At 34.4% G+C, this 27,300-nt stretch overlaps 1 protein-coding gene across 5 annotated transcripts in view; it reads left to right on the top strand.

Annotated features, from left to right (window-relative positions):
- RC3H1 (ring finger and CCCH-type domains 1) overlaps positions 1-24,655 on the top strand; it is a 74,424-nt gene extending 49,769 nt beyond the window's left edge. For 3 of the 5 annotated variants that reach the window (XM_072830687.1, XM_072830688.1, XM_072830686.1), the window contains exons 8-20: positions 1,197-1,315; positions 3,269-3,381; positions 7,612-7,893; positions 8,213-8,427; positions 10,452-10,822; positions 11,844-12,011; positions 15,985-16,137; positions 17,065-17,278; positions 17,847-17,937; positions 18,199-18,331; positions 19,707-19,877; positions 20,804-20,919; positions 22,119-23,992. In XM_072830687.1, the coding sequence (XP_072686788.1) occupies positions 1,197-1,315; positions 3,269-3,381; positions 7,612-7,893; positions 8,213-8,427; positions 10,452-10,822; positions 11,844-12,011; positions 15,985-16,137; positions 17,065-17,278; positions 17,847-17,937; positions 18,199-18,331; positions 19,707-19,877; positions 20,804-20,919; positions 22,119-22,272 (2,300 nt within the window). In that variant the 3' untranslated portion in view covers positions 22,273-23,992. Of the gene's footprint in view, positions 1-1,196; positions 1,316-3,268; positions 3,382-7,611; positions 7,894-8,212; positions 8,428-10,451; positions 10,823-11,843; positions 12,012-15,984; positions 16,138-17,064; positions 17,279-17,846; positions 17,938-18,198; positions 18,332-19,706; positions 19,878-20,803; positions 20,920-22,118 lie in introns of all 5 variants that reach the window. The other 2 variants (XM_072830689.1, XM_072830690.1) reach the window with 2 other exon arrangements.
- The last annotated feature ends 2,645 nt before the right edge of the window (positions 24,656-27,300 follow it).

The raw sequence follows: 27,300 nt of genomic DNA, 5'->3' as shown, positions 1-27,300 counted from the left end.
TCTTGGGTATGATGTTTTTTTTGTTTTGATCCCTGTTGCTTCCTAACAAATAGAACAATACCTAGGACTTAGTAGGTGTTCCAAACAATACTTTTTTGTATGACTGTTCTCTTCACCTCTCTATATCTTCTTTTTTTTTTTCCAAGTGAAACTCCATGTGTCCTTCAAAGCCTCATTTACGTGCCATCACCTAGAGAAGTCTTTCACAGTGTCTCCAATAGGAAGTCATCTCTATATTTGCATTCTTACTTCTTTTTATATTTTTTTTTAAAGAACATTTCATATTTGTGGTTTTTTCCTTTATAAAATCACAGCACTGGGATCCCTGGGTGGCGCAGCGGTTTAGCGCCTGCCTTTGGCCGAGGGCGCGATCCTGGAGACCCGGGATCGAATCCCACATCGGGCTCCCGGTGCATGGAGCCTGCTTCTCCCTCTGCCTATGTCTCTCCCTCTCTTTCTCTCTCTCTCTTTGTGACTATCATAAATAAATAAAAATTTAAAAAAAAATAAAATAAAAAAATAAAATCACAGCACTGGCACTGGACAAATGCTAAATGAAGAGGATATATAGCAGAGTTGCTTCATATAGTGACTCTTCTATTAAACTTTTTAAACATTTTGTATACCAATACTTGATTTATGCCAAATTTCAAAATGGACATTACAAAATGGCTAATCTACAGTTAAGTTTTTTTTGGTCCACACAATGTTGGTCTGCATAATATTCTAAAATTTTTAGGTCCTGACACTTTAAACTGGGTGATTTTACATGAAAATCTTAAAGTTTAGTCTTCCCTGGGGAAAAAACGGTGTGTCTGGCAGTGCCCGCCTTGCCTCATCACATAACAGCAATCTGCTAAAGCTGAATAGTAACCATAACCTTAGATGTAGGCCATACTCTCCGGTTCAGCACACTCCCTGTCTCTGTGTTGTCATTTCCAATACTAAGAGTCTAATGATGGTTGCCATTTATTGTCTGGCCTGCTTATTTTCTTTATGTTACCTTCCCTATCTCTGTAGTTATTTTAGTTTACAATCTATTCCTTTAAATGATGTTTGGGTGAATAAGTTATTACCTGATAAGTTGTATGAAACCTAACTTGATTTCACTGAAGGGCTGACAGTAACTGTTTCTTAGTTTAATATGACAAATATCGAATAACATCATTTAAAAATTGTTTTAATTTGTTGTGTAGATGCCCCTCCTCCTACTTGGGAACAGCTAGAAAATGGACTGGTTGCTGTGCGTACTGTGGTACATGGGCTAGTAGACTACATCCAGAACCATAGCAAAAAGGGAGCAGATCAACAGCAGGTAAGGGGGAAGTTTGAAACTTAGAAGTAAGCTACTATGGTTGTTATAACAGATACAAACAAAGCCAACAAGATGACATGAATATTTTGAGACTCTGACTATAGAAACTATAAATTAGTTTAACATGGTTAACAACCAGCTTAATGGATTAGTGTAGTAATTTTAACTGACAACAATGGAATTAAATAATCCTGTTGGTCTTCTGCTGTACTGGAGTCATTTTTCACATATAGCAGCATTTGATTGTGCTAAAGATTATATGTTAAAATAAAATGATTCTCTTTGGTTACTATTACATTTTAGTTGGACTATCAGTTTTTTTTTTTGTTTTGTTTTATATATATATATCAGTTTTTAATGCTGTATTTGTCTAGTACTGTTCACATATTTGTAAATGCTTTTTCTCTAGTAGTAGTTCAACATTTTTTTATTCATATAATGTCTATTATACAAGTGGGCCAAATTTTCCTCAAATACTTTTAAGTGAAGTATATGGCAGTAAAATGTAATAGCTTATGTTATGGCTACAGTTTTTCATTTTTCATTTTACCTCAGTAATTTTATTTTGCCTTCAGGATTTATGTTAGGTTCACTAGGTCTTTTATTTTGCAATAGTGAGCTTGTGAAATTAAAACCTTGTTATTAATTTATCTGGGTCAGGTAAATACTAAAAATAGATTATTCAATATTTCTTTTTTCTTTGAGGGGCAAGGAACATGAAAAGTATCCTGCTAAGTAGGGGGTGGTACTTGGCTGACTTAGTCAGTAGAGCATGTGACTCTTGACATCTGGGTTGTGAGTTTGAGCCCCCATGTTGGGTATAGAGATTACTTAAAAATAAAATCCTTTTTAAAAAAGTGTCTTGCTGAGTAGAATAATATGGATACAATTTTCCTGAATAAGCATAGACCAAACTTTATGATAAGAAATAAAAGATTAAAAACTTATTTTTAACTCTGTATTCCATTAGACATCACGAAGAATGTAACAAAAATAGTAAGATTAATCTTTAAATTCTGTCAATAGGTGATAAAATGCAAATTTCAAATTTCATTTAGCTTAGTATTATGTTTGGTAGCTCATTGACTTCCTAATCCATCATGTCTTATACTGGAAAATAATAATAATATAATAATTTTCATTTGCACTTTTAGAGTTATTGTAGGTCCTTGATATGTTCTTCTGCATATCAAGAATTGGTTATAGAGGGGTGCCTGGATTCCAGAGTCCTAGGATCAGCCCTGAGTTGGGCTCCCTGCTCAGTAGGCTGCCGGTTTCTCCCTCTGCTCCTCACCCTGCAGGTGCTTTCTCTCTTTCTCAAATAAAAAAGTAAAATCTTTAAAAAGAATTGGTTGCAAAGTATTTTTCAGTTATAGAGCCTATAGTAGATTTGTGTTCTAAGAAAACCTAATTGTAAATATGGCTATACAAAACATTGTCCAAAACAAATATTAGAACACATATTAAACATTTGAAAGCCCTAAACTCTAGTGGTTTGTTTGTCCATTATAAAATCTGAAAAGAAAATCATAAAGCTGTCATGAAATTTAATCCAGGATTCTTTTTAAGATTTTATTTATTTATTTGAGAAAGAGAGAGAGCGAGCAGAGAGCACAAGTGGGGAAGTTAGGAAAGGGAGTAGACTCCCCACTATCAGGGAGCACCATGTGGGGCTCGATTCCAGGACCCCAAGATCATGACCTGAGCCAAAGGCAGACACTTAACTGACTGAACCACCCAGGCGCCCCTAATCCAGGATTTATATGATACTACATATTTGAGAATTAATGCCAACATACCAAAAAAATCAGGACCCTGTTCTTTATAATCAATTTCTTTTTGAACTCTGAAACTTCTGACAGAATGACTTTATAACAATTTTTGTTCTGGGCCATCTAGGTAATTGTGTGAGTTAGTTTAAATCAGTGTCTAATGTTTTAACTTTGGTCTCAGCCCCCACAGCATAGCAAATATAAAACATACATGTGTCGAGATATGAAGCAGAGAGGAGGATGCCCTCGTGGGGCCAGCTGTACATTTGCACACTCACAGGAGGAACTGGAGAAGTAAGTATGAAAGTTATTAAACTCAACCTTCTAATAACTTGTTATGAAATAAGGTAGAATTGCTGAGTAGAATAATTTGCCACTGTTAAGAAACAGAAAAGGAGTAGTTGCATTCTCTTTAACGAATGGGAAATGTTTAGAGAATAATACAGAATTTTAAAAAACTGAAGCAGTTTCTTCAGCTTTGATTATATTGTACACAAATAGGAAACTAAATATAGAAGTGAATCATTTGCACTACCAAAAAAAATTAAAACTCTAAGAATTTTCATCAATTTTAACTAATTGAATAATGTATTTCTGGTTTAAAAAATTGCCCTTTTCTCTATTTGTGAATTTATTTTATTACCAGGTGTAATTTCACAGATTTTTGTAAATTTCAAGGATCAGATAACTCCAATGACGTTAAATTTTCCAACACATACTAGGAAGAAAACCTCTTAATTTTTTTATAAAGCCAGTGTAAAAAAAAAAAAAAAGGCCAATGTAACATTGCCACTAATCTTGATGAAGATAGCACAATTAATGAAAAATACAAATCTATCTCACATATTAATACTTTAAAAATCCCAAATATTAGAATTCAGTAATACATTAAAGTAGGCACCATGAAGTACAAAAGTAATACAATGTAATTAGTATAGGTTAAAGAAGAAATACCATGTGATCATATGCAAAGATGCCAAAAGACATTTGAATAAAATCAAATGTTCGTAACAGATGAAAATTCTTTAATAGAAGAAAGCTGTCAAAGACATTTTCTCAACATAATTGTATCTCAAAAGCTAGTATGATTGCGTGATGCTCAATTAGTAAAATATTAGATTCAGTCTCATTGAAGTTGACAGTAAGGCAAAATTTAGTAGTAGTGAGACTATTCCTGAACATTCTGGGAGTGGTAGCCACTGTACATAACCAAAAAATTAAATTGCCATAAAATCATTACATGGAAAAACTCAAGAAGTACTTAGAAACAAAAGAAATGAAAATTTTAGCAAAACAAAAAATTACAAAAATGAATTGCTCCTATATACTAAAAAGGGAAACACAACCAGTTAAAAAGTAAAGGAAATTAAAGCTCCGTTTGGCATTACCAACAACAACAAAAAAGATAAATACCTAATAATAAACTAACCAATATTGAGGGCCTAGATGGATTGAATTAGTAAGCTACCTTATACATAAGAGAATTGAATAAATGAAACATACTATGTTCTTGGTTAAGACTTAACCATTATATAGGTTTTATCTTCTCTTACACAATAAATTCAGTGAAATCTCAGAATCTTAACATGATTATTTTTTTAGGACTTAACAAAATCCTTTGTGAAAAGTAAATTTATACAAATGGTCAGAAAAATTCTGAAAAAATAAGTTTTCAATGGGCTACACTAACAACTATTAAGGTGTATTATGAGCTGAAGTACATATAAAGACTGTGGTATTGGGGCACCTGGGTGGCTCAGTCAGTTAAATGTCTGCCTTTGGCTCAGGTCATGATCCCGGGGTCCTGGGATTAAACCCCATGTCAGGCTCTCTGCTCCAGGGGGAGCCTGCTTCTCCCTCTGCCTATGGGTCCCCCTGTTTGTGCTCTGTGTATGTGTCAAATAAATAAATAAAATTAATTAAAAAAAAAAGACTGGTATTGGCATAGGAACAGATAGATCAGTGAAGTACAATGGAAAATCTGGAAAGAATGCAAGATACAGTAGGAACTGAGCATTTGTGCTGAAGATGGCATTTTGCATCAGTAACAAAGATGACATTGAAACAGCTGCTATCCATTTGAAAAATAATTAGAACTCAATTCTTACCTTAATATTAAAATGAATTAATGTTTATGTTTTTTAAATATTTTATTTATTCATGAGGGACACACATACACAGAGACAGGGAGAAGCAGGCTCCATGCAGGAAGCCCAACATGGGACTCGATTCCAGGTCTCCAGAATCATGCCGTGGGCTAAAGGCGGCACTAAACCACTGAGCCACCTGGACTGCCCGATTAAAATGAATTATAAATGTATCAATCTTTAAGAAGGAAACCGTACTTAAGAGATCTTTGCTGTTGTTACTTAGCCTTTTAATAGGAAAGAAATTTTGAAAACCCAACATCTATATAAAAGAGAAAACTGATAAATTTGAGTACATAAAAACTATTAAGATGTGGCCCAAACACCACAATTAGAAAAAAAAAGATTGGTAGGAAAGTGACATACAGAGGCCTGACAACTCTAACATAAAATGAGTTACTACAAATCTGTAAGGAGAACCAGTAAATGCATGGATCATGAACATACAGGCAGTTCACAGAAGAATCCAGAAATAAAAAAAAGTGTAAAACTATGTCAACTTCATTGATTATTAAATACAAATTAAAACAAAATGATATTTTGAGGGGCACCAGGTAGCTCAGTCAATTAAGCATAGGACTCTTGGTGTCCACTCAGGTATGATTTCAGGACCCTGAGATCCACACAGGGGGCCAGGTTGTGCATTGAGCGCAAGTCTGCTTATCCCTCTCCCTCCCGCCACCTGTGCATGCATACACATGTATGTGCACTCTCTAAGTAAACTCTTTTAGAAATGATAGTTTGAACTATCGAATTAATAGAGACTGTGATACTACCCACTGTTTGAGATAATGAAAAAGGACATTTCTTTTGTTATCAGTCGGAGTTATAATAGTTTTGGAGGGATCCCTGGGTGGCGCAGCGGTTTGGCGCCTGCCTTTGGCCCAGGGCGCGATCCTGGAGACCCGGGATCGAATCCCACGTCGGGCTCCCGGTGCATGGAGCCTGCTTCTCCCTCTGCCTGTGTCTCTGCCTCTCTCTCTCTCTCTCTCTCTGTGTGACTATCATAAATAAAATAATAATAATAAAAATTAAAAAAAAATAGTTTGGGAGTATTATAACAATTTCTAATGTGCATACACATTAGAGTTCTGCTTCTGGTTAGTCACATGAGGATGCAAGGAAATGTACATAAGCATCTGTTACTCCATTGTTTTATTTTTTTTTTTAAGATTTTATTTATTTATTCATGAGAGATACAAAGAGAGAAAGGCAAAGACACAGACAGAGGGAGAAGCAGGCTCCATGCAGGGAGCCTGACGTGGAACTTGATCCTAGGTCACCAGGATCAGGCCCTGGGCTGAAGGCAGTACTAAACCACTGAGCCACCTGGGCTGCCCTACTGCATTGTTTTAACAGCAAAAAATTAAGAACCTAAAATGTACTGACATAAAGGAATTTCCAAGTTATGAAGTAGAAGGAAAATATACTAAGCAGTTGTATATGACCTTATTTCTGTTAATAAAAGTCTTAATATACATAATAATATTAAGGTACCATATGGAGGGAAAAATCTATATAATTATGTACTAAACTATTAATGGTGGTTACACTTGAAGAATACTGTCTCCTTTCCACCTCTGAAATTTTCGGATAAGGGAAACATTCAGAAAAATAGCATTATTCTTATAGGGTGTTGTCTTTGAGATTATTTTTTAAAGCTTACTAGCAGATGTAAATAGATATGCTTTTACTGTTGAGGAACAAAGGTACTAGAGTCTGATGGCTTCATATTTTTCCTGTAGTTAGATTTAGAATCTACTTGTCTTATATACCACCATGTCTTTTTAAATTTAGGCATTATTTTATTTTGTTTATATTAATCCACTTTTAAAATGATTTCAATTTTGTATAGGCACACAATAGCATCAGCATCTCTGAATGATATCTGATACAAAGTACAGTTCTTAATTATTTAAACATTTTAATAGAATAAATGGCAAATTTTTCTGTACACAAGAGCTTTTTGTTTTATTGTTAATTTATAATATAGGCTGACTGTATCCCAAGGCATTTGAGGGAAAGCTAGAGTTATTTCAGAAACTGCCTTCTAAAGATTTTTCTACCCCTTCCAATACATTTCAGAAATAAAAATTACAATAAAAGTAACTTATAATACAAATATTAATTAGCATAATTTGTAATGTTACAAATACTCATTATAAGGAATTTTATACTTGGTGTTTTGCCTGAAATTCTACAGTGTCTACACAAACAAGTTTTCAAGTTGATAGCTACAACCAGTGTTTTAAGAGAATTTCTAGAAAGTAATGTTCTTGGTATCTTTTCCTTTGTATCTGTTTCTCAAATACATTTTAGTTCTTGGTTTTGCTTTTATAATTTTGGGTTTTGGTGTACGCCTTTGCTTTCTATATAGGTTTCGTAAAATGAACAAACGTCTGGTTCCCAGAAGACCCCTGAGTGCCTCTTTGGGTCAGCTTAATGAGGTGGGCCTACCTTCAGCAGCTGTCCTTCCAGACGAAGGTGCAGTGGATCTGCCTAGCAGAAAAACCCCTGCTCTGCCCAATGGAATTGTATCAGCAGGGACTACAGTAACACAACTGATTCCACGAGGGACAGACCCCACCTATGATTCCAGTCTGAAGCCAGGAAAGATAGATCATCTGAGCAGTAGTGCCCCTGGATCCCCTCCTGACCTGTACGTCATTTCTCCTAAGTTTTATTTAAAGTTTCTTCTTTATAAATAGAGGGAAGAAAGAATAATCGGTGTTTTATTAAAAAAATAATAAAACACTGCATTTTGGGGTTTATTTCCTATGCTAGTGATTTTTAAGAAATGGTTAGCATGTGTGAAATAAGATCAAACTTTACAAAATTTGTAGAAGAAATGACTCTTGGAAAAACCAATTTCTCAAGTTAAGGCTTTTTTAAAAAAAAAAACATTTAACAATTTGTGTATATTAGAAGTATTTTTGAAACCTTAACCTTGATTGACTTGTAGAATCTTATTCCTTTAGATTAGAATCTGTCCCTAAGAGTATTTCTGCCTTACCTGTGAATCCACATCCTGTACCTCCAAGGGGGCCAACAGACCTGCCTCCTATGCCTGTCACCAAACCACTTCAGATGGTACCACGAGGTTCTCAGTTATATCCAGCACAACAGGCAGATGTTTATTATCAGGATCCTCGAGGAGCTGCTCCACCATTTGAACCAGCACCTTATCAGCAGGGTAATAATCTTTTATTTACATTGCCGTCCTTTCTTAGGAGTTATGAGAACAGTTCCAAAAAAGAGTGATCATATTTGCAGCAGCCTCAAGATAGATAAATGCATTTATTTAATACTTTGGAAAAAGCAGAGGTTTTGTCATCAACTAAATAGTATAAAATAAATGAATTAGCAGAAGTATCTAAAACAAATTGCCCATCAGTGGAAGCTATTTATATTTAAATATATGCATATATTTATGGAAATAACAAGTCACCCAAGTAGACAGTAAAAATTTGCTTAACTAAGGCAGTATCTATTTTCCTGACTAAAATTTTCTTTGAGCATGAAAAAGAATTTAATATTACAGTGGGTATAAATTAAACACACAGTGTGTTTTTCTTGCTTTCAGTTATCACCTAATATTTTTTCTGAGCCCTGTAATATATATAAAAAAATACAGTATACATATTGTAGAGAGTTAATAGTGTAGAGTCAGTATTAGTAAAAGAGTATGAGTATACGTATGATGTATATGTGTGTGTGTATATATATATGTGTGTGTTAAAAATTAAGCATTCACTTGTGGTTATTATTAGTGTAGTAGAGATTAACTGTAAGACTCAAGGGGAGATCATTGAGAACTTGAGGAATCTAAAAGACTTCATGAAAGAATGCCCTAAATAGAAGTATGGGAATAAAAAGATAAATTAACAAATGGATTGCAAAGACAACAGTTTAGAGTTGAGGGTGGAGTAAGGGGACTGTTGTTAAACCAGGTTTGAGTATTAAGGCCTGTATTAGTGTGGTGAGAAAAAAGGGATTTCATAAAGTAGTCAAATTTGAAAAGCCAGCTTTAGTGACAATACTAGATATGGATAAGTGATGGAGTGGAGATGACTGAGGCTTCACATGTACAATTCCTGTGAAAAATAGGAACACTAATTTTTAAAGTAAAATGTTGGATCTCTGTCAGATACCATGTGGTGCTATGACTTTTTTTTTTTTTTTTTTTTTTTTTGCTATTACTTTTTAAACTGAAGTATTTAGCTTCCCAGTCAGGGAACCAAAAAAAAAAAAAAAAAAAAAAACCAAAACAAAACCCTGAAGTAGATTAAATATATTCTCCATTTCCTTTTCCCAAGGCTATCTTAATTTTGAATCAGAAATGTCTTCTCTGTTCTCAAAAGAATAGCTTTAAATTGGTATGGCACTATTAATACATGTAAAAATAAGATGAAAGTTTTTTGTATCTTCCTTTGGGCCATCCATCACAGGAAAAACTCAACTACTTTTGTTAAGGTGACCTTAAATACACTGTATCAGTCAAGGTCCAGTGGCAGATAACAGAAATTATGCTTGCTGTATTAAGCGGAAAGAGGTTTAAAGCAGGGAGTTTAGGTGCCTACAGAATCAGTGGAAGTACTGGAAAGGGCGGCTTAAGCTAGGCTTCCAGGAATGAATCCCAGAAGTAGCTACTGAAAAAGTCTGTTAATAGGGAGAAAGCAGTAGAAATAGGAAGTGTGGGTTCTATCTGTGCACCAGAATCATATCACTGGAGGCCAAAGTCTGAAAATTGGGAAGCTACTATCATAGCTGTTGTCTCTAGAACTCCAGAGCTATGTAGCAGCTACTAGATCTGCACCAGCAGAATGGATCTGTTGTATGCCATACTACTTTCCAATTAACTCACTTTCACATTCAGAATTCATGCGAGTGATTTGTGGAACCTGAGTTTCAGGGAAATGTGATCTTTTGCTTTCCAGTATTTGCATTGCAGTAAGGTACAGCAGAAAGTCAAATTGAGAGCCAATCTACTATTGTAGATTACATATAGGTTAGTTTTTTCAATGACTTTTAGGGGTTAAGGTTAGTTTTTGCTTATTTTTCATAAAGCCAACCTGACTACATAGGCAGAGGGGGAAAATGTAAAGAAATGAGTGGATTATTCTTTACTGTTGAAGTATTTTAAAAGGAAAAATTTTAAATAGATGGCTTATTGTTGCTTTGGGTTCCCTTTTTTTTTTTTTTTTTTTTATTGTGCAGGTATGTACTATACTACACCACCACAGTGTGTATCTCGCTTTGTCAGACCTCCACCATCTGCTCCTGAACCTGGTCCTCCCTACTTGGATCATTATCCACCCTATCTCCAAGATCGTGTAGTAAACTCTCAGTATGGCACACAGCCACAACAATACCCACCTATGTACCCACCACACTATGATGGCCGCCGAGTATACCCTGCTCAATCTTATACAAGAGAGGAGATTTTCCGAGAAAGTCCTATACCCATTGAGATTCCACCTGCAGCAGTGCCATCCTATGTACCAGAATCCAGAGAAAGATACCAACAGATGGAGGGTTACTATCCAGTGGCTCCTCATCCAACTCAGATCAGACCTTCGTACATGAGAGTATGCTGGTTTTCTTTTTATTATTATATAGATTTAATTTGGTTATTGGTTGCAGTGATTTACCTTCTCGCCATGGTAGTAACCCTTTGATCAATTACTTTTAATAAGAAAGCTTCCTCCTTCCTTTTTTTTTCATCTTTTCACAATTTGGGTAGGGTTGTTTTTTGGTTTGTTTAACTATTAAAGGGGGGGAAAGAAATCCCACCGCACTCCCACTAACCCTTCTTACTTAGTTTCTGAACCTTAGATTGTTTTTTTAACATTTCTAGATCTGGGGTGCCTGGGTGGCTCAGTAGGTTGTTTCTGCCTTTGGCTCAGGTCATGATCCCAGAGTCCTGGGATCGAGCCCTATATCAGGCTCCCTGCTCAGTGGGCCGTCTGCTTCTTCGCTCCTCCCCTGGCTCATGCGCACATGCTCTCTCTCTCTCACTCTCTCTCATTCTATCTCTCTCAAATAAATAAATAAAATCTTCAAAAAGAAAAATCTCTAGATCCACATTTGACTCTTGAGCAACACGGGCATTAAGGGGCACAGTGCCCCCATGCAATAGAAAACCCATGTATAACTTTTGGCTCCCCAGAAACTTAACAGAAGCCTAATATCAACAGCCAGTTAGCACATATTTTGTATATGTGTTATATAATGTAATCTAACAATAAGGTAAGCTAGAGAAAAGAAAATGTTATTAAAATTGTTAGAGAAAGTATATTTACAGAACTATTTTTATTGAAATAAATCTGTGTGTAAGTGGACCTGTATAGTTCAAGCTTGTATTGTTCAGGGGTCAACTGTATTTGGAAATTATGGTCTCAGGCCAAGGAAAAAAAAATTTAATTTGCTCTTTGGGAAAACCTCAGAGTTTTGGGGGAGCTTTATTTTGTTTTACTTTGTTTTATTAAGTCTTAGTATGTTCAAATATTGAGATTAATATGCAAGCTGCTACCTATTAAAAATATGTGCTAAATGAATTAATGTGTTCTGAAATTATTTTTCAGTTTTTACTAATCTTTGCATTTCCAGGACCCTCCTTATAGCCGGCTTCCTCCTCCTCCTCAGCCCCATCCTAGCCTAGATGAGCTGCATCGCAGACGAAAGGAAATAATGGCCCAGCTAGAGGAAAGGAAGGTTATCTCTCCACCTCCTTTCGCACCTTCACCAACATTGCCTCCTACCTTTCATCAAGAAGAAGTAAGCGCATCATTTTTAGTCTCATTTATCAGTTTTTCCTTCATCAGTTGTTTGTTGTATGTCTTGTTTAAGTATTAAGTAATCTTGGCTGTTTCTAAGATTATGAGGATATTTTCCTATGTTTTCTTCTAAAAGGTTATTTTATTTTACATTTAAATCTACATTTCATCTAGAGCTGATTCTTGTTACTGTTAGGATAAAGGTCCATTTTTTCCCCCTAAGGGTATCTCATTGACCTACCACCATTTAATGAAAAGAACATCTTTTCCCTAGTGCCCCGAAGTCCCCATTATCATAATCAGGTCACCTTTATCATAGTCGGGTGATTATACATGTTTCTGGACTCTATTCTGTTTCATTGGTCTATTTCTTTGTCTTTGAACTAACACCACCTGTTTTAGCGTAGTTTTATAGTATGTCTTAATATGTGGTGATGTATGTTTTCTAGTTTTGTCTTTCAATATTACTTTTGCAATTTCCAAATATTTAAAAATTGTCTTGTTGATGTTCACCAAAATATATGCTGCAATCTTTATTAGGATTACATTGAATCTTTGGATCTGTGCTGTCCAATATAGTAAACACTAGCCACATTCTGCTAAGGAGTACTTAAAGTGGCTAGTCCAAATTCATTTGTACTGTAAGCATAAAATATGCACTGGATCTGATGTTTTAATACACCGCAGGAATAAAAAATTAATATATTCCCCTTTTTCCTCATTAATGTATTTATTAATCACTTATTAAATGATAATACTTTAGGGGTGCTTGGGTTGCTCAGTTGGTAAAGCATCTGATTCTTGATCTCAGCTCAGGTTAGGTTCTTGTTCTTGTTTATTATTAAAATTAATTTTATCTATTTCTTTTTTTCATGTGGCTGTTAGAAATTTTAAAAATTATATATATGTAGGTTTCATTATATTTTCATTGGGCATTTTTTAGATCCATTTAGGGAAGAGTGACATCTTTACAATATTGAGTCTCCTAGAACATTGTATACCGCCCATTTACTTGGATCTTATTTAATTTCTTTCAATAATGTCCTAAATCATAGTTTTCAGTGTCTTGCATATCTTTAATTAAACTTATTCCTAGATAACTGATGTTTTTTGAAACAAATGGAATCCTTTTTGAAATTTCATTTTGTTAATACAGAGAAATTAAGTAGATTTTTGTGTATTGACCCTTGTATTCAGCAGTGTTGCTGAATTTCCTTATTGGCTCTAGTATTTGTCAGTGGATTCTTTTGAATTTTTTATTCACACAATCAGATCCTCAGATCCTTAAGAATGACCATTTGACTTTCTCCTTTTCAATTCTTATGTCTCTTCTTTTTCATACCTAGTGCTAGCTAAGATCCTCCAGTATAATGTCAAATAAAGGGGATGACAGCAGGTATTCTTGACTTATTTCTACTCTTGGAGCAAATAGAGCTTTTAATAATTTATCATTATGATGTTCACTGTAGGTTTTTTGGTAGATGATCTTTGTCAAATTAATGAAATTCCCCTCTGTTACTACTTTTAGACTTTTTATGAGTTAGGGACATCAAGGATTTATTTAACTCAGTAATGAGGAAAATAGGATGGTGAAGTTGATTCAAAGAAGAAAGATGGGCTAATATAGTAGTGTGCAAGGCAGAGGAAAAACCACTGAAATAAAGTTGATAGAATAAACTGGTTAATGTACTATAGAGTATAAACCATAATCTTGGGGATTATCTTAGTGTTTCAGCTGGACAGTGCTGCTTGTTACCATGAATGAATGTTGTCTTATCTTTTTAATATCTACATGGTCTATAGTGGTGTTCTCTTTTCCACTTATAATATTGGTAATAACTTTTTTCCTGACTTTTCTGTCTAAACACTTTACATGAATTTTCCACAATAATGTAGGTTAATTAATAAAGTCATAACATCTTCTATTAATGTAATTTTACTTACTTTATTTAAGTATAAACATTACAGTTTTTCAAACATTATATATTAGAGTTCTCCTAGAACCTTGTTACACTATACTATTTTTTTTTTAGCAATATGACACTGCAAAAAGTAAGCTAATTTTGGAATCAAACATAATTACTTTTGAAGTTCAGCTGTGTCACTCTGTGTGCTCCCTTGTAAGTTACTTAGCCTTCCCTAAACTCTGAAGCTCAAGTTTTTCCATTTGTAAATCCAGCATAATAAAGCCTACTTCATAGTGGTGTAGTAAAAATTTAATGAGACACAAGGCATCTGGCATGTGTAACACATTCAGTAAATAATAGCTATTTGTATTTGCTATTTTTTTTTACTTCTAATAAATATAATAATGTCTTGCTATTAAGGAACTTTATCTAGAATTATTTTAGTTACTGACATACAAAGCTATATTTAAAGTTCAGTTCTAAACAATCTACATATAAGTTGTACTATATTCATACATTATGGGACACCTAGATGGCTCAGTTGGTTAGGCATCTGTCTTTGGCTCAGGTCATAATCCTGGGGTCCTGGGATTAAGCCCTGCATCAAGCTCCCTGCTCAGCAGGGAGCCTGCCTCTTCCCCCTGCTCCTCTCCACCCATCTTGTAATCTCCACCTCCCCCACCTAAATAAGTAAATAAATAATAAATACATATACACACATATACCATAGAGAAATTTCTCCAAAATCCCATTTTGTGTGCACGAACTAACCTATTACTTTTTGATAGGATCATTTAGTAATATATCCTGAGGTTTTTATATTTACATTTTTTTGTTCATTGTTTTTACTTAACCCAATTATCCCAGATGTCTTTCTTTGTTAGTATATAAGTTTATATCATCCTTTTTAACAATCACATAATGTATCAGGATGGTAGGGATAAGCACTGTTGTTAGTAGGTCATTTCTTTAAAAAAACTGGCTTTTCTATGTGAAGTTTACATGTGGAAGCAAAATAAAGGAGATAAAATTTTTAAATTGAGTTAGGACAAAAAAGAGTTTATAAACAATAGAAACGGGAGTTATGGTTGAAAATGAGTGATATTTATGAACAGCAAGACCCTTTGTCAGTATAGAAAACCAGTAATGACTCAGAAAAGAGGTTTTTTGTTTTGTTTGGTTTTTTTGGTTTTTTTTTTAGTTAGGGGGAAGCATAGAGCCGCTTAGATATACCAGTAGATCCTACATTATATCAGTGTATATATATATATTTTTTTCTTTTAGTGTATATATATTTTTGATAAAGTGAAAGCAGTATTAAAGTTTTACTTCTAGTACCGCCCTATAATAGTATAGCCTTAGATCAACTGTGTTCTCCCATGGACCTGAGGAACATATGAGTTAGTTTACATAAAAGCACTTTCAAAACTGTAAAACCGTACACAAACGTGAATATTGTGATTTTAATAACAATACATTAGACCTAGAATAGCTATTCTCATAATTTCAGAACTCATCTTGAGAAAATTGGGTATCTTACCCTTTTCACTTCACAGAATCAACCTAAGGACCAGAATTTATTTAAAACATGAATTAATAATGTTAAAGAGATTTCAGTAAAAAAGTTACTGCATCATGATGTACTACATAGAATGTTCTAAGTTACATTTTAGATAGTTTTAGTTTTCTTGTTTACCTGGAATGTTATTGAAAGAAAGAATGAGAAGTGTCCAGCAAAACTAGGGCCTGGTCCATATTAGCTTAAGTGTTGACTTCCATCCAATTAAGAAGAGGATTAGCAAACCTCAAAAATCCTGTCTTGATTCATTGAGATACTTGTTTTTGACCCTCCGCTAACAACAGGTAAAAGTTAAACATCTCTCTTCACTTGTTTTATATTTTTCACAGTCTACAAAAGTCTTCTGTTGTAGCATAAATCAAATAACCATCATTATGTTGCTTTAGGATGGTGTTCTAAGAAATTCCTGCTTTATTGCATTGTTACTTAGAAGACCCGTTTCCTATATGTTTATATATACATACTCACATTTTTTTCCCCATCTGTAGTTTATGGATGAAGACCTGAAGGTAGCTGGGAAATACAAAGGAAATGACTACAGCCAGTATTCTCCCTGGTCATGTGACACGATCGGCTCCTACATTGGAACCAAAGATGCCAAACCCAAAGATGTGGTGGCAGTGGGGAGTGTGGAAATGATGGTATGTGTAATAACTAAGCCATAATTAATGCAAATCAAGATAAACCAAACAAGTCAGACCCCATTAATAGTGTAGACACAAATAATTGAGCTTTCCTTAAGAATTTCAGGCCCCCTTCCCTGCATGCTCTCCCTGTCTCTCTCAAATAAATAAATAAAACCTTTTTTTAAAGGAGGGTTTATTATATTAAAGTAACAAAAATTAGTAAAAATACAACTCATTTCCTTAAATCACTAAAGAATAAAAATACTTGTCAACTTAACCTAGAGGTAATTGAAAATTTCCCAAATGAGTGAAAGACTATCAGTGTTTTTCAGACATTAGTGTGCATATAAATTCTGTTGGAGTCTAATTAGAACATGTTAAAGTGCAGGTCCTAATTCAGTAAGAATGGGGTGAGACCTCTGAGATTCTACATTTCTAATGAGTTCCCACAATGCTACTGCTGATGTTATTGGTCCCCAAACTATGAGTAGCAAGGATCTACCAATTAGATTTCTGTTTCCATTCATGGTGGTGCTTATTTCTTTCTGACTGGAATCCCTTTGAAACATCTGTGTTGGCAGTTAATATTTTTAGGCAGTGGTCTTCTAACTATTGAGTTTTGAAATAGAGTGGGTTGTGATGAGTTTTTTTTTTAAAATAACAAAAAATACAAGAGCACATACAGTAAGAAGTAAATATTTGTCATGAGATTATATCTGTATATTGAATGTGTATATATGTACTGAGTCATGATGTAAAATACATTTCTTATTGTGGGGAGTGATCAGAGGTTTAAAAAACAATGTTTACGATGACAAGCAAATTATTTTAGTCATACCAATAAGAACATTATACTCTTTTTTTTAACTTTATCACAGACCTGAAGGAAATAATGTTAGAGATCTAAGTCTAGGGTGGATTTCTCATTTTACTTTTTATCAGAATGTGGAGAGTAAAGGAATGAGAGACCAGAGACTGGATCTTCAGAGAAGAGCAGCAGAAACCAGTGATGATGACCTTATCCCATTTGGAGACCGACCAACCGTATCTCGGTTTGGTGCCATCTCTCGAACTTCCAAAACAATATATCAGGGTGCTGGTCCAATGCAGGCTATGGCACCTCAGGGTGCTCCCACAAAACCTATTAATATTTCAGGTAAGAATTGAAGGTAAGCTGATCTGGTGGGTTCCTATTCATGATCTTCAGCCCCCATCCCTACTCCCCATTTACTATCAGTTGCTTTCCATAATCTCCCAAAACAGTAATCTTCTAAACTCTTCTGTGGAATTATCCATGTAGAAAGCTAATTATAATCCAGGGAATTCTAAGGATACAAACTAAAATTTCTCTATGTGAAGATCATCTGTGTTGGTTTTTGTTTTAATAGCTTTGTTGCTTTTATTAAAATAATGCATTCTCATTTTTAAAATTTTAAATGGGTGCCTGGGTGGCTTAATCAGTTAAGCATCTGACTCTTGATCTCAGTTCAGGTTTGATCTCAAGGTTGTGAGTTCAAGCCCCACAAGAAAGAAACATTTACAAAGACTGATACCTTTCGGTGAGGAAAAAAAAAAAAGACATTAGTACCCTTGTATCATATTGATAGACATTTTTCCAGATAGCTGTGTATACAATATGTTTGTGCCTTTTAGATTATGTCCACCTTAAGAGAAGAATGAAATCTCTGAATTGCATCATTGAACAGTAAATTATTCTCTTATAGATTATACTCCATATGGAACCCATGGCGGCTGGGGAGGTTCTCCATATTCACCTCATCAGAACATACCTTCTCAGGGACACTTCAGTGAGAGGTATGTGTCATTCTTTTTACTTTTATAAACCTTTCAAATTAATTCAGCTTTTCTTATCAATAATCTCTATTTTTTTCATAGTGAAGTAACAGGTTTTTATGTCAGAAAAGATTAAACCTAAAGATTAAACCTAAGATTAAACCTAAAACCAACCTTTTTTTTTCAGTTGAAGTATAGTTGACACAATAAGTTATATTAGGTCAATACTATTTTTTTAAAATAAAACTTAAAATTTATTCCATCCTTTCTTTCCCACCAAAGGGAGAGAATATCCATGTCAGAAGTGGCCAGTCATGGAAAGCCCCTTCCATCTGCTGAGAGGGAACAGCTACGACTAGAATTACAACAGCTAAACCACCAAATTAGCCAACAGACTCAGCTACGTGGACTAGAGGTACCAACTTACAGATATTTTTTCATTCCAATTTTTGAAGAGTTCTCAAAGGAGTTTTAAAAGGAAGAATTTTTGAGGTAGGATGAGCATAAAAACTTAACATCTGTTTCTTAAAGAGTTAGTATAGGTGTCCATTCTTCAAAGAGTTTAAGTACTTAAGAGTCCAGTGTGGGACAATAGAAAATTTAGAACTTTCTATTCCATGAGAAGAGAAAACAGACTATCTAAAATACCCCAGCAGGAATTTATATTCCCTGATGGCACATTTAAGGTATACAGTTTTTATAAACAAATGCTTTTAGCTTAACATTTTTTCATTTTTTCATACTGCCTTTCTTAATCTAAAAAAAAATTCTCATTTCTTTTAGTCTTCAGGATATATTTTTAAATCTTTAAAAGATAGAAGCTTAGAACTTAGACTTTAAAAAAACTGGCCTCTGTATAGTGATTATGCCTTTCATTAATATAGTTCTTTCAGTTGATGAGATATCATCACAGGTCCTATTTGACCCTTACAGTGACCTTGACTGGTGGTAGGTCAGGCAAGTGCTATAGTCCTCCTCTTCCAGTTGAAAGATAGTAGTTATCTTTCTACCAAGATCTTTAATAAGGAAGACATCCCTTTGGAAATAAATTTTTAACTAATTCTTAGATTCCCTTATTACAAAGACCAACAGGAGATTGCTTTTTTGGGAATACATGTCTGACTTGTGTTCTTTATGTAAGCAGTAAGGCTTAGAATTTTTTTTACTATATAACATTCATATTTTGTCTTGTGCCATTTCATTTACATTGGTCTAGAACTTCTTGCTGATTCCTGTTGTAAAAAAAAAAAATGCTGTGTTTGACTGTGTCCTTTGGTTGACTTTTTTAAAGATTCAGACCATTAACTCCATCAACTCTTATTCCTTATCATACTAATTCATGGTTTTTTGTCTAAGTTGAAATTTGTAGACCCATTTTCTGTTCCAAAAGGATAATCAGCATCAGTTGGAAGTTTGCCACATATTTAACTCAGTATGGTTAAAAGTCCTTGCCATTACTGAGGTTTCATTGAAATAAATCGCAGGATTTACTTCAGAAAATTGAATTTAAGAAAGAGGGGGAAAGATGTACATTTATACTTCTCTTTCAAATAAAGTAAGAGCAACTTCTACCTAATGTTAAATTACTGTTTACTAAGTTTAAATCACCTAGTTTTTCTTTTTTAATTCAGATGGCACTCAAAAGAGACAGTGCCTTATAGTTGCATCATTTCTATTGCACATATCTTCCTGATAAGCTACTTTAGGCAGTGGTCTGAGAATGGGCCTGGTCATCCCGTGCATGGTGTGAAATGTGTTGAGTTGTGTATGTGCTTGGCTTTATGCACTAGGCTGTTAGTAACAGGCTGGTGTTGCAGAGGGAGGTCAACACCCTGGCAGGCCAGTCACAGCCCCCACCACCAACTCCAAAATGGCCTGGGATGATTTCAAGTGAGCAATTGAGTTTGGAACTGCACCAGGTGGAAAGGGAAATCGGGAAGAGAACCCGGGAACTGAGTCTGGTGAGTGTTTGGTGGGAAAGGGGTGGGAACTAGAAGAGGTGAAAGGAAAGCTTTTGTGTAGTGATGTCTTAGAACTTGCAGCTCTAGAGCTCTAGAATCATCACCCCTAAGGCACTCCAGTGAGTGGTTAATACCTAGAATTATCATGAGGATGGGCTGCCTCCCTTTTTTATTCATTCCTCCTCTCATTCCCTTTTGATGTGAGTGTTCTTTGTCTTAGGATTCTGCATTATGAAAAACTTGCAGGGAAAACAAGGCAGTTAATTGGGTATTATTAAATTATTGTTAAACATACTGATTAGGGAAGCTGAGAGGGGATGATGTTATGATTTTGCAATACCATGATCTTAAAAAACTATGTGTTCACAAATAGCAGTCAGTTTTTATAGCCCTTTAGTTATTGAAGACCTGTTTTTTTATTACGAGGGAAATGCAGTCTGCACATTCCTTCCTGAGGAATTGTATCCGTGGAAATGCCTCCTAATGCACAAATACTGGTTTTGGGAAATTTTGGATTTGGGGGGAGTGAACCATTCCCCTAGGTTGCATGGTAATTGACTCTTTTGTTAAATAGTTATAAGTTCTTTCCAAGCAAATAAATGAGGTATTTCATTTTTTTGCTTTCAATAAGTATGTTATAGGTAGTGATTATATTTTTGCTTACCTTTTCTAAGTCATCAGTTTTTCTAACTTGGGGCATTCTCTCCCTTGTTTTCTAGCTTGGATAGTGAGCAGATGTACTCTCTTATTATCATGTATGTCTCTCTTTTAGGCTGCCCATTTCTTTGGTCATTTTATAAAAATGATTTATAAATATCATATAAAAATACGATTTTGGATTATCAATTTGTATTATCTATATTTGGTCTATTTCATTAGCACTGTTAAATAGAAGATAATTTAATTTACTTCCTTCTCTTCCAAAGGAGAACCAGTGTACTCTGGACATGAAAAGCAAATTGAATACAAGTAAACAAGCAGAAAATGGACAACCAGAACCACAAAATAAGGTTTCAGCTGAGGACCTTACATTGACATTCAGGTAAAGAAAGGGACATTTCATAGTCTTATATTATCCAATCCTGACAGAAGTTCCCTCATAAATATGATTTTTTTTTTTTTAAATACCATTATTCAGGTGTGCCTGGGTGGCTCAGTCAGTTAAGCGTCTGCCTTCAGCTCATGTCATGATCCTGGGGTCCTGGGATCAAGCCCTGCATTGGGCTCCCTGCTCAGCTGAGAGTCTGCTTCTCCCTCCCTCTCTCTCTGCCTCTACATTCTGCTTGTGCCCTCTCTTCTCTCTCGCAAATAAATAAAATATCTTTTTTAAAAAATCATTCTGTATACATTGAGAAAATATTTTCACATAAATTTAGTTCTAAAACTTGTTTTTCTGAGTCATGAAACTTATTTACAGATCCAAGATTGTTAATATATAACAAATGAGTTTTTCTGGTTCCATTTCTTCTTTCTCCTATTTTTTATTTTATTTAAAACCAATTCAACATTTTGGTGTAGACCTTTCCAGTCCTTTTAAAGTGTGTGGATATGTAGCCTCTTTCAAATCCACCTTCCACCCTATCCCCCTAGTTTTTAATTCGGCCTATCCCACATCATCTAGAGGTGTGGAAGGATATATGTCAGCTATGATTAAACAACCCCGCAAAAAACCGTATCACAGTCAATTCTTTGTTTGCATAGCTTTAATTATTTCCCTAGGTTATTGTGAAGTCATTTACTACAGAGTCCTGAGTTACCTTCCTGACGATTGTACAACAATAATTTCTAATGCTCTGTTGGTTTCAGGCTTAAGTTTTAGCTGTTTAAATCCATGCATTTGTCCTAAGTTCAGAATAATTTCTCATACGAGTAAGCCTGCTAAAGCTTAAAGGGGTCAGAACTTTTTCTTATTAAAGTCCTGTTAGTAAGTATTTAAAACTATGGGTCTTACAGTCTCTGGAAATGCTCAATTCTGCCATTGTAGTGTGAAAGCAGTCATAGACAATACATAAACAAATGGCAGGCTGTGTTTCAGTAAAACTGTACTTAGAAAAATAGGCACTGATTAGCCTTCGTTTGCCCACTTCTATAATAAAGCATGGGTATAGAACTGTAAACTAAAATTTAAAAGCTACTTGTGTATTTTTCCATACTCCTAAAAGAAAGACCCTATTGATTTTATTCTACTAATCATTTTTATCTCTCCTTATTTAATATTGTTGTTGTTTTTTTAATTAATAGTGATGTACCAAATGGCTCAGCTTTGACACAAGAGAATATCAGCCTCCTGTCAAACAAGACCAGCTCTCTGAACCTGTCAGAGGATCCCGAGGGAGGAGGTGACAACAATGACTCCCAGAGAGCCGGAGGAGTCACATCCACTTCTGCTCCCTAAATTATGAAGAGTTCGACTTTTATCTTTTGCTCCTGATCAATTTGTGGGGCATAGGGGTAGGAGAACAGATAACTTCTAAACTTTTTCTCTGAGAGTGGTCAGAGAAATCCAAGAAAAGTACCGGAGGCAATGTGCACAAATACCACTACTAAAAACAAACCCTGCACATAGTTCACATTAATGCATTTTTTAATTTAAAAAAAAAGAAAAAGAAAAAGAAAATTAGCAGTATCTGCAAGCAATTCAGATTAAATTTGTTTTTGTTCTGTGAATGAACTTTATTTTAATAACTTTGGACGCCTTGGATCCAGGGCTTTAAAAAAAAAGAAGATATTATATATACACTCTGTTTGATTAATTGTATGATCTTAATGAAGTAGGTTTTTCTTGTATTTTGGTATTATTACATACCCAGTGTATAATTCCTTATCCCCGATCCTTCCCAACTTTCACAACCCCATAAGTTAAAACAGACAGAAAGCACCGGACTGTCTGAGAATTCTGTGGTGCTTGAGAAACAAAGAGACAGTAGTAGACTAGTTATTAGAAAATGTGCAGCAAACCAACTTTTCCAAGAGCTCTTATTTGAAAGTCATAATTTTCTTTCCCTTTCTGGTTTCTGGCTTCATGTGTGTGTTTTTCATATGGCACTAAAACTTTTTGTTGTTCAGGTGGGTTTTGTTTCTTGTTTTTGTTTTTACTTCCACTTTTTCAGAGAGATAATTCCTAATTAATTTTTTGAAGTCCTCATTTCCATATTATGGATCCATTTCATTCTCTTGATGTAATCAGAAAGCCAGGCCAATATTGTAGGCTGTTCGATTAGTTTTAAATGGAGATTATTTTAAGAATGAACTGTAATTTATTAGTTAGTACTGAAAAATACATGGTTGGTATATTACCTGTACTGAGCTGATGGTTGGAAATTTGGAGTTGTGCTTTTCAAATTAAACTTTTGTTAAAATCATAAAATGTTTTTTAAAAACCCAGAAAACAAAAACCACTGGGAAAATCAACCATGTTTTAAAACTGCAACACTTGAATTGAAAATGAGCAGTCACATTATTTCTGTTGATGTTTTTGTTCTGTTTTACTGTCAGAACCCAAAAGTATAAAATAAAATTAAAGCCCCTGGTTTTCAAATAGATGAGTCAAATACAAACTGCCCAGTTCTTAAGGATAGTTTATAAATTAATAGTTGTTGTTCAGAATCATCGGCGCAAGTAGGCAGTTAAGTACCTAAAAGTTAGTTTTCATAGTGAAGAGATTCTTGATGAAAATGTTGAAAAGAATAAGAAATTTTAAAATTTAGTTCTGCTGCACATATTCTGATGCCATGTGTCTATACTGAGCTAAGACCCTATAAAACATGTTTAGGGGGGATTATTTGATATAGTCACCCTCCTCATTCCTATGTTTGCCTGATTTTTTAAAAATTTCCCTTTCTGGATTATACTACTACAACAGAAAGCACTGGTTATGTAATAAGTTACTGCATTGCTTTGGTTGGGTAAAAGCAAGAGTTTGTATTTTTCTTGTTTCTTATTTTCTTAACCCTTAACTCCTGCTGAGGTCATAACAACCTCAGTGTAAGCTCTATGTCCATCATACTGTTAACTGAAACAAATGGGGGGAGGGGGGAGGGAAATACAGTCCTGCCATTGCCTACCAGTAGGAGAGTCCAAACAGAACACTCTTTTGAGTAGCGATTATTTAATTTGCCCAGTCAAGGCACCGTGTTTATATACTATTTCACATTGAATTTGATTATGCCCTACAGACCTGGCTGGTCAAGGATTTGATATACACATATTGGCTTGGGATTCGAGCTTTCTTTTTTATTTAAATAAAAATTTATATATATTATATATATACATATATACATAGCTATATCTGTATATATATTGGGTATGTTTTAAGGATTTTTTCGCATGAGCGCAGCTGTTGCGATAAAATGACTGGGAGGTAGAAGCACTGAATGAAGATGAGGCATTTTTTTTCAGTTGATATCCATATTTTCCTTTTTAAAAATACACACTTGCTTTTTTTGCTTTTTGTTTGTTTTCTTTTTTGCTTAAAACCCTCTTATATGTAAGTGCTTATTGTTTTTTGGGAGAAGGAAAGAAACTTTGTGTGTCTGACAGAGTCCCAAGATTTTTCATTTCTTTGTGTAACTATAAAAGGCAACATTCTTGGCCTCCAACATTCTGTAGGCAGATTTGGGCAGTCTTATTTCTCCTTTGGACATGTTAGATAATTTATAAATTTTAGAAGCAGTTGGTTCAGCTTGGAACTCAGAATGATTCTGATATTGGAAAGGAATTTATGAGTATTGATTTTGTTGACGTTCAGAATAAAATTAAAATTCTATTTTGGAACTCCATTGAGACATCTAATAAGTCAACTTATTTTTATATCTTTCAAATACACTCCTTGCTTTCACCATTTTGATTTGGTAAGTTAGGCAGGAATAGGTGTTAACTTATTCTAACTTTATTACTATTCTGAATAAAACTAGAAAAGCCACAGTTGAATTGACTTAAAATATTCTTTCGCTTTTTAAGATAATTTCATTGGGGATGGGGATGGGAGGCAGATCTCTTAAATTGTAGCCTTAATTCTAGCTATAACCTCAGTAAGGACCCACACACTCTAGAGGAAATCTAGTTGGCAGAAAGGCAAAAGAATGATATCCTGTTCTCATTGTGCATATGACTTACCTATTTAAATTGGTCACTGCTTTTTATCTCATGGAAATTCTTAAAACTTTCTTAGTGTTCATAAGCAGTTTTAGGAATTAAATAAAACCTCCAAAGTTTGGATTTTTTTTTTTTCTTTTCTTTTCCTTTTCTCTGTGATACACTTTGTAAAATGATGAACCTATAAGGGTAAGTGGCCTATTTGGGCAAAACTACTTGATTCTTTAAAAAAAAAAAAAAAAAAAAAAAACTACTCGACTCTTCAGCTGCTTTGTCAAAGCCTATAGAAGCCATTGATTTTTTTTTTTTTTTTTTTTTTTTTTGGCTTTTAAAATGTATGCCTTTAGAGACAGTTAAGAAATTAAATCAGTCAGGAAATAGAGTTTTTATGCTTTCTACTTAGTAAAATATGGATTTCTTCTGGAGATGACTTTATTTGCTTTTCACTGAATTTAGAAGCAAGACTGACATCACAGATGAACACAAGCAATTCTTAGAGAGTTATGGTAGGAGTATATTAAGCACTATGTTCATTCTTGTTTAGATAACAAAACCGGAATCTTATTATAGCTAGGGATATAAAAGTACTTTGACTTTATTTTTTCCCCAAAGGTATCTCTGGAAAAGAGTAGAACTGAGAATAAGATATCTACACGCAATTTCCTAACTTATATATAGTTCTTTTGCCTTACTTCTAGATACTGTCACAAGATAAATCCAATAGCCGCCCTGTCTTGGGTAATTTACAGAAGCTAAAGTGACCAAAGATCCATTCCTTATTACTTTTGTAATCAAAAGAACAATTAGCTGTAGTATAGGTTTCTAGTAATAGTATTCACATGATAAGACACTATTTCTAATGCCAGCTACAAATATTCAACTACTCACAATGTATAAAAAATTATTTGGTATGGCATTTATGTGGCTGATTCCCTTCTCTCATCTTATTTCCCTTTCCCTTCTCCTCCACTTTCCTGTGTATTTATTCTTTTGCCTAAAATAAAATTGGTATGATTCTCATTTGCTACCATGAATATGTAACTCCATCAGACTTTCCATAGGTCTTCAGGGTTGGAGCTCAAAGTTTTGTGGTTTTTTTTCTGGCCCTTTTCTATCTTGCAAATTCCCCTTGACTTACCCACAGCCCTCCCTAATCTGCAACAGTGACAGTTTGCTGCCTCAAAACAGAGCATTCAAATGAATTCGCTTAGCCAATAACTTCTGTGAAGTTGCCTTTTCTAATGGTGTTATTACTCAGTGATGCACAAATGTGGTATTTGCCCTACTGGTAGGCAAACAAAGGTCTGGTTAAGAATGGTAACCTGCTGTTTTCTTTAAAGGAGAGCCAAAGACTTGTGCTTTACTCTGTTTTGGTTTGGGGGGGAAATAGCCATTTTGATTGTGAAACCTTTTAGTATTTGTGATTGTATTGTGTAAGTAGATTTGTCTAAAGTTAACTGTTAAAGGTAGCTGGCCTTATAAAATGTAAAAGTAATGAAAATTCATCAGTTTCTCTAAACCAGTGAATGTCATCTTTTACAGTATTTTGTGTAAGCAGTCCCCCCATTTTTTGAGATTATCTTGTCATAATAGCATCTTGTGTGTTTTGGTTTTTTACTTGTATCTGAAGGACAATCTATATCACTTTGGTCAAGCTATGAGACTGGGTAAAAGAATTCATGAGCATGTGACTAGTGAGAAATAAACTGTAGTCACTGCATATGAGATTATATTCAGATTTGGAGAAAAAAACAGATTCTTTTCACTAAAGTATTTGCTTTTAAATACAAATGGTGATGGATGGAGGTCTTACCATCTTCCACTTTGTTTTTGCTCATTTTAAAGAATTGAGTAAAGGTTTCATATATAAAATCTACCTGTAAAAAGCACCTGTAATGATACATATTTTATTAAAAGGAAAGACCCAGTTACTTTTTAGGAGAAATTAATATAATCTGCCTGGAAAGTAACTGTACTCTAAAAAAGCCTGATCATGTGTATTTTTAGTTGGTGATACATGGTGATGGTGATGCAAGATGATCTCTTCTCTGAAAAATCAGCCTGTTCTTGTAGATGAAAATTAGAGCAACTAAACTAAAGCAGATTTCACTTTAAACATTAGGAATTGAACAAGCAAGCAGTCTACTTCTATTGTCATTTTACCCATTTTGCTGGTCCTCATTCATACCTTTCTACCTTGAACATCTATGGGTTTTATATTTATTTGTTACTTCAGCTCAGCTTTATGAAATTTTCCTGCTGAAATGACTTATTGGGAATTGTAGGTGGATTGCAGTTAATATATTTTTTAAGTTATTAATTCAACTTT

Source organism: Canis lupus, chromosome 6 (assembly GCF_048164855.1).
Source record: "Canis lupus baileyi chromosome 6, mCanLup2.hap1, whole genome shotgun sequence".
Classification (NCBI taxonomy): domain Eukaryota; kingdom Metazoa; phylum Chordata; class Mammalia; order Carnivora; family Canidae; genus Canis; species Canis lupus.
Note: the sequence above shows the minus strand (reverse complement) of the source record. Positions and strands in the feature narration are given on the sequence as shown.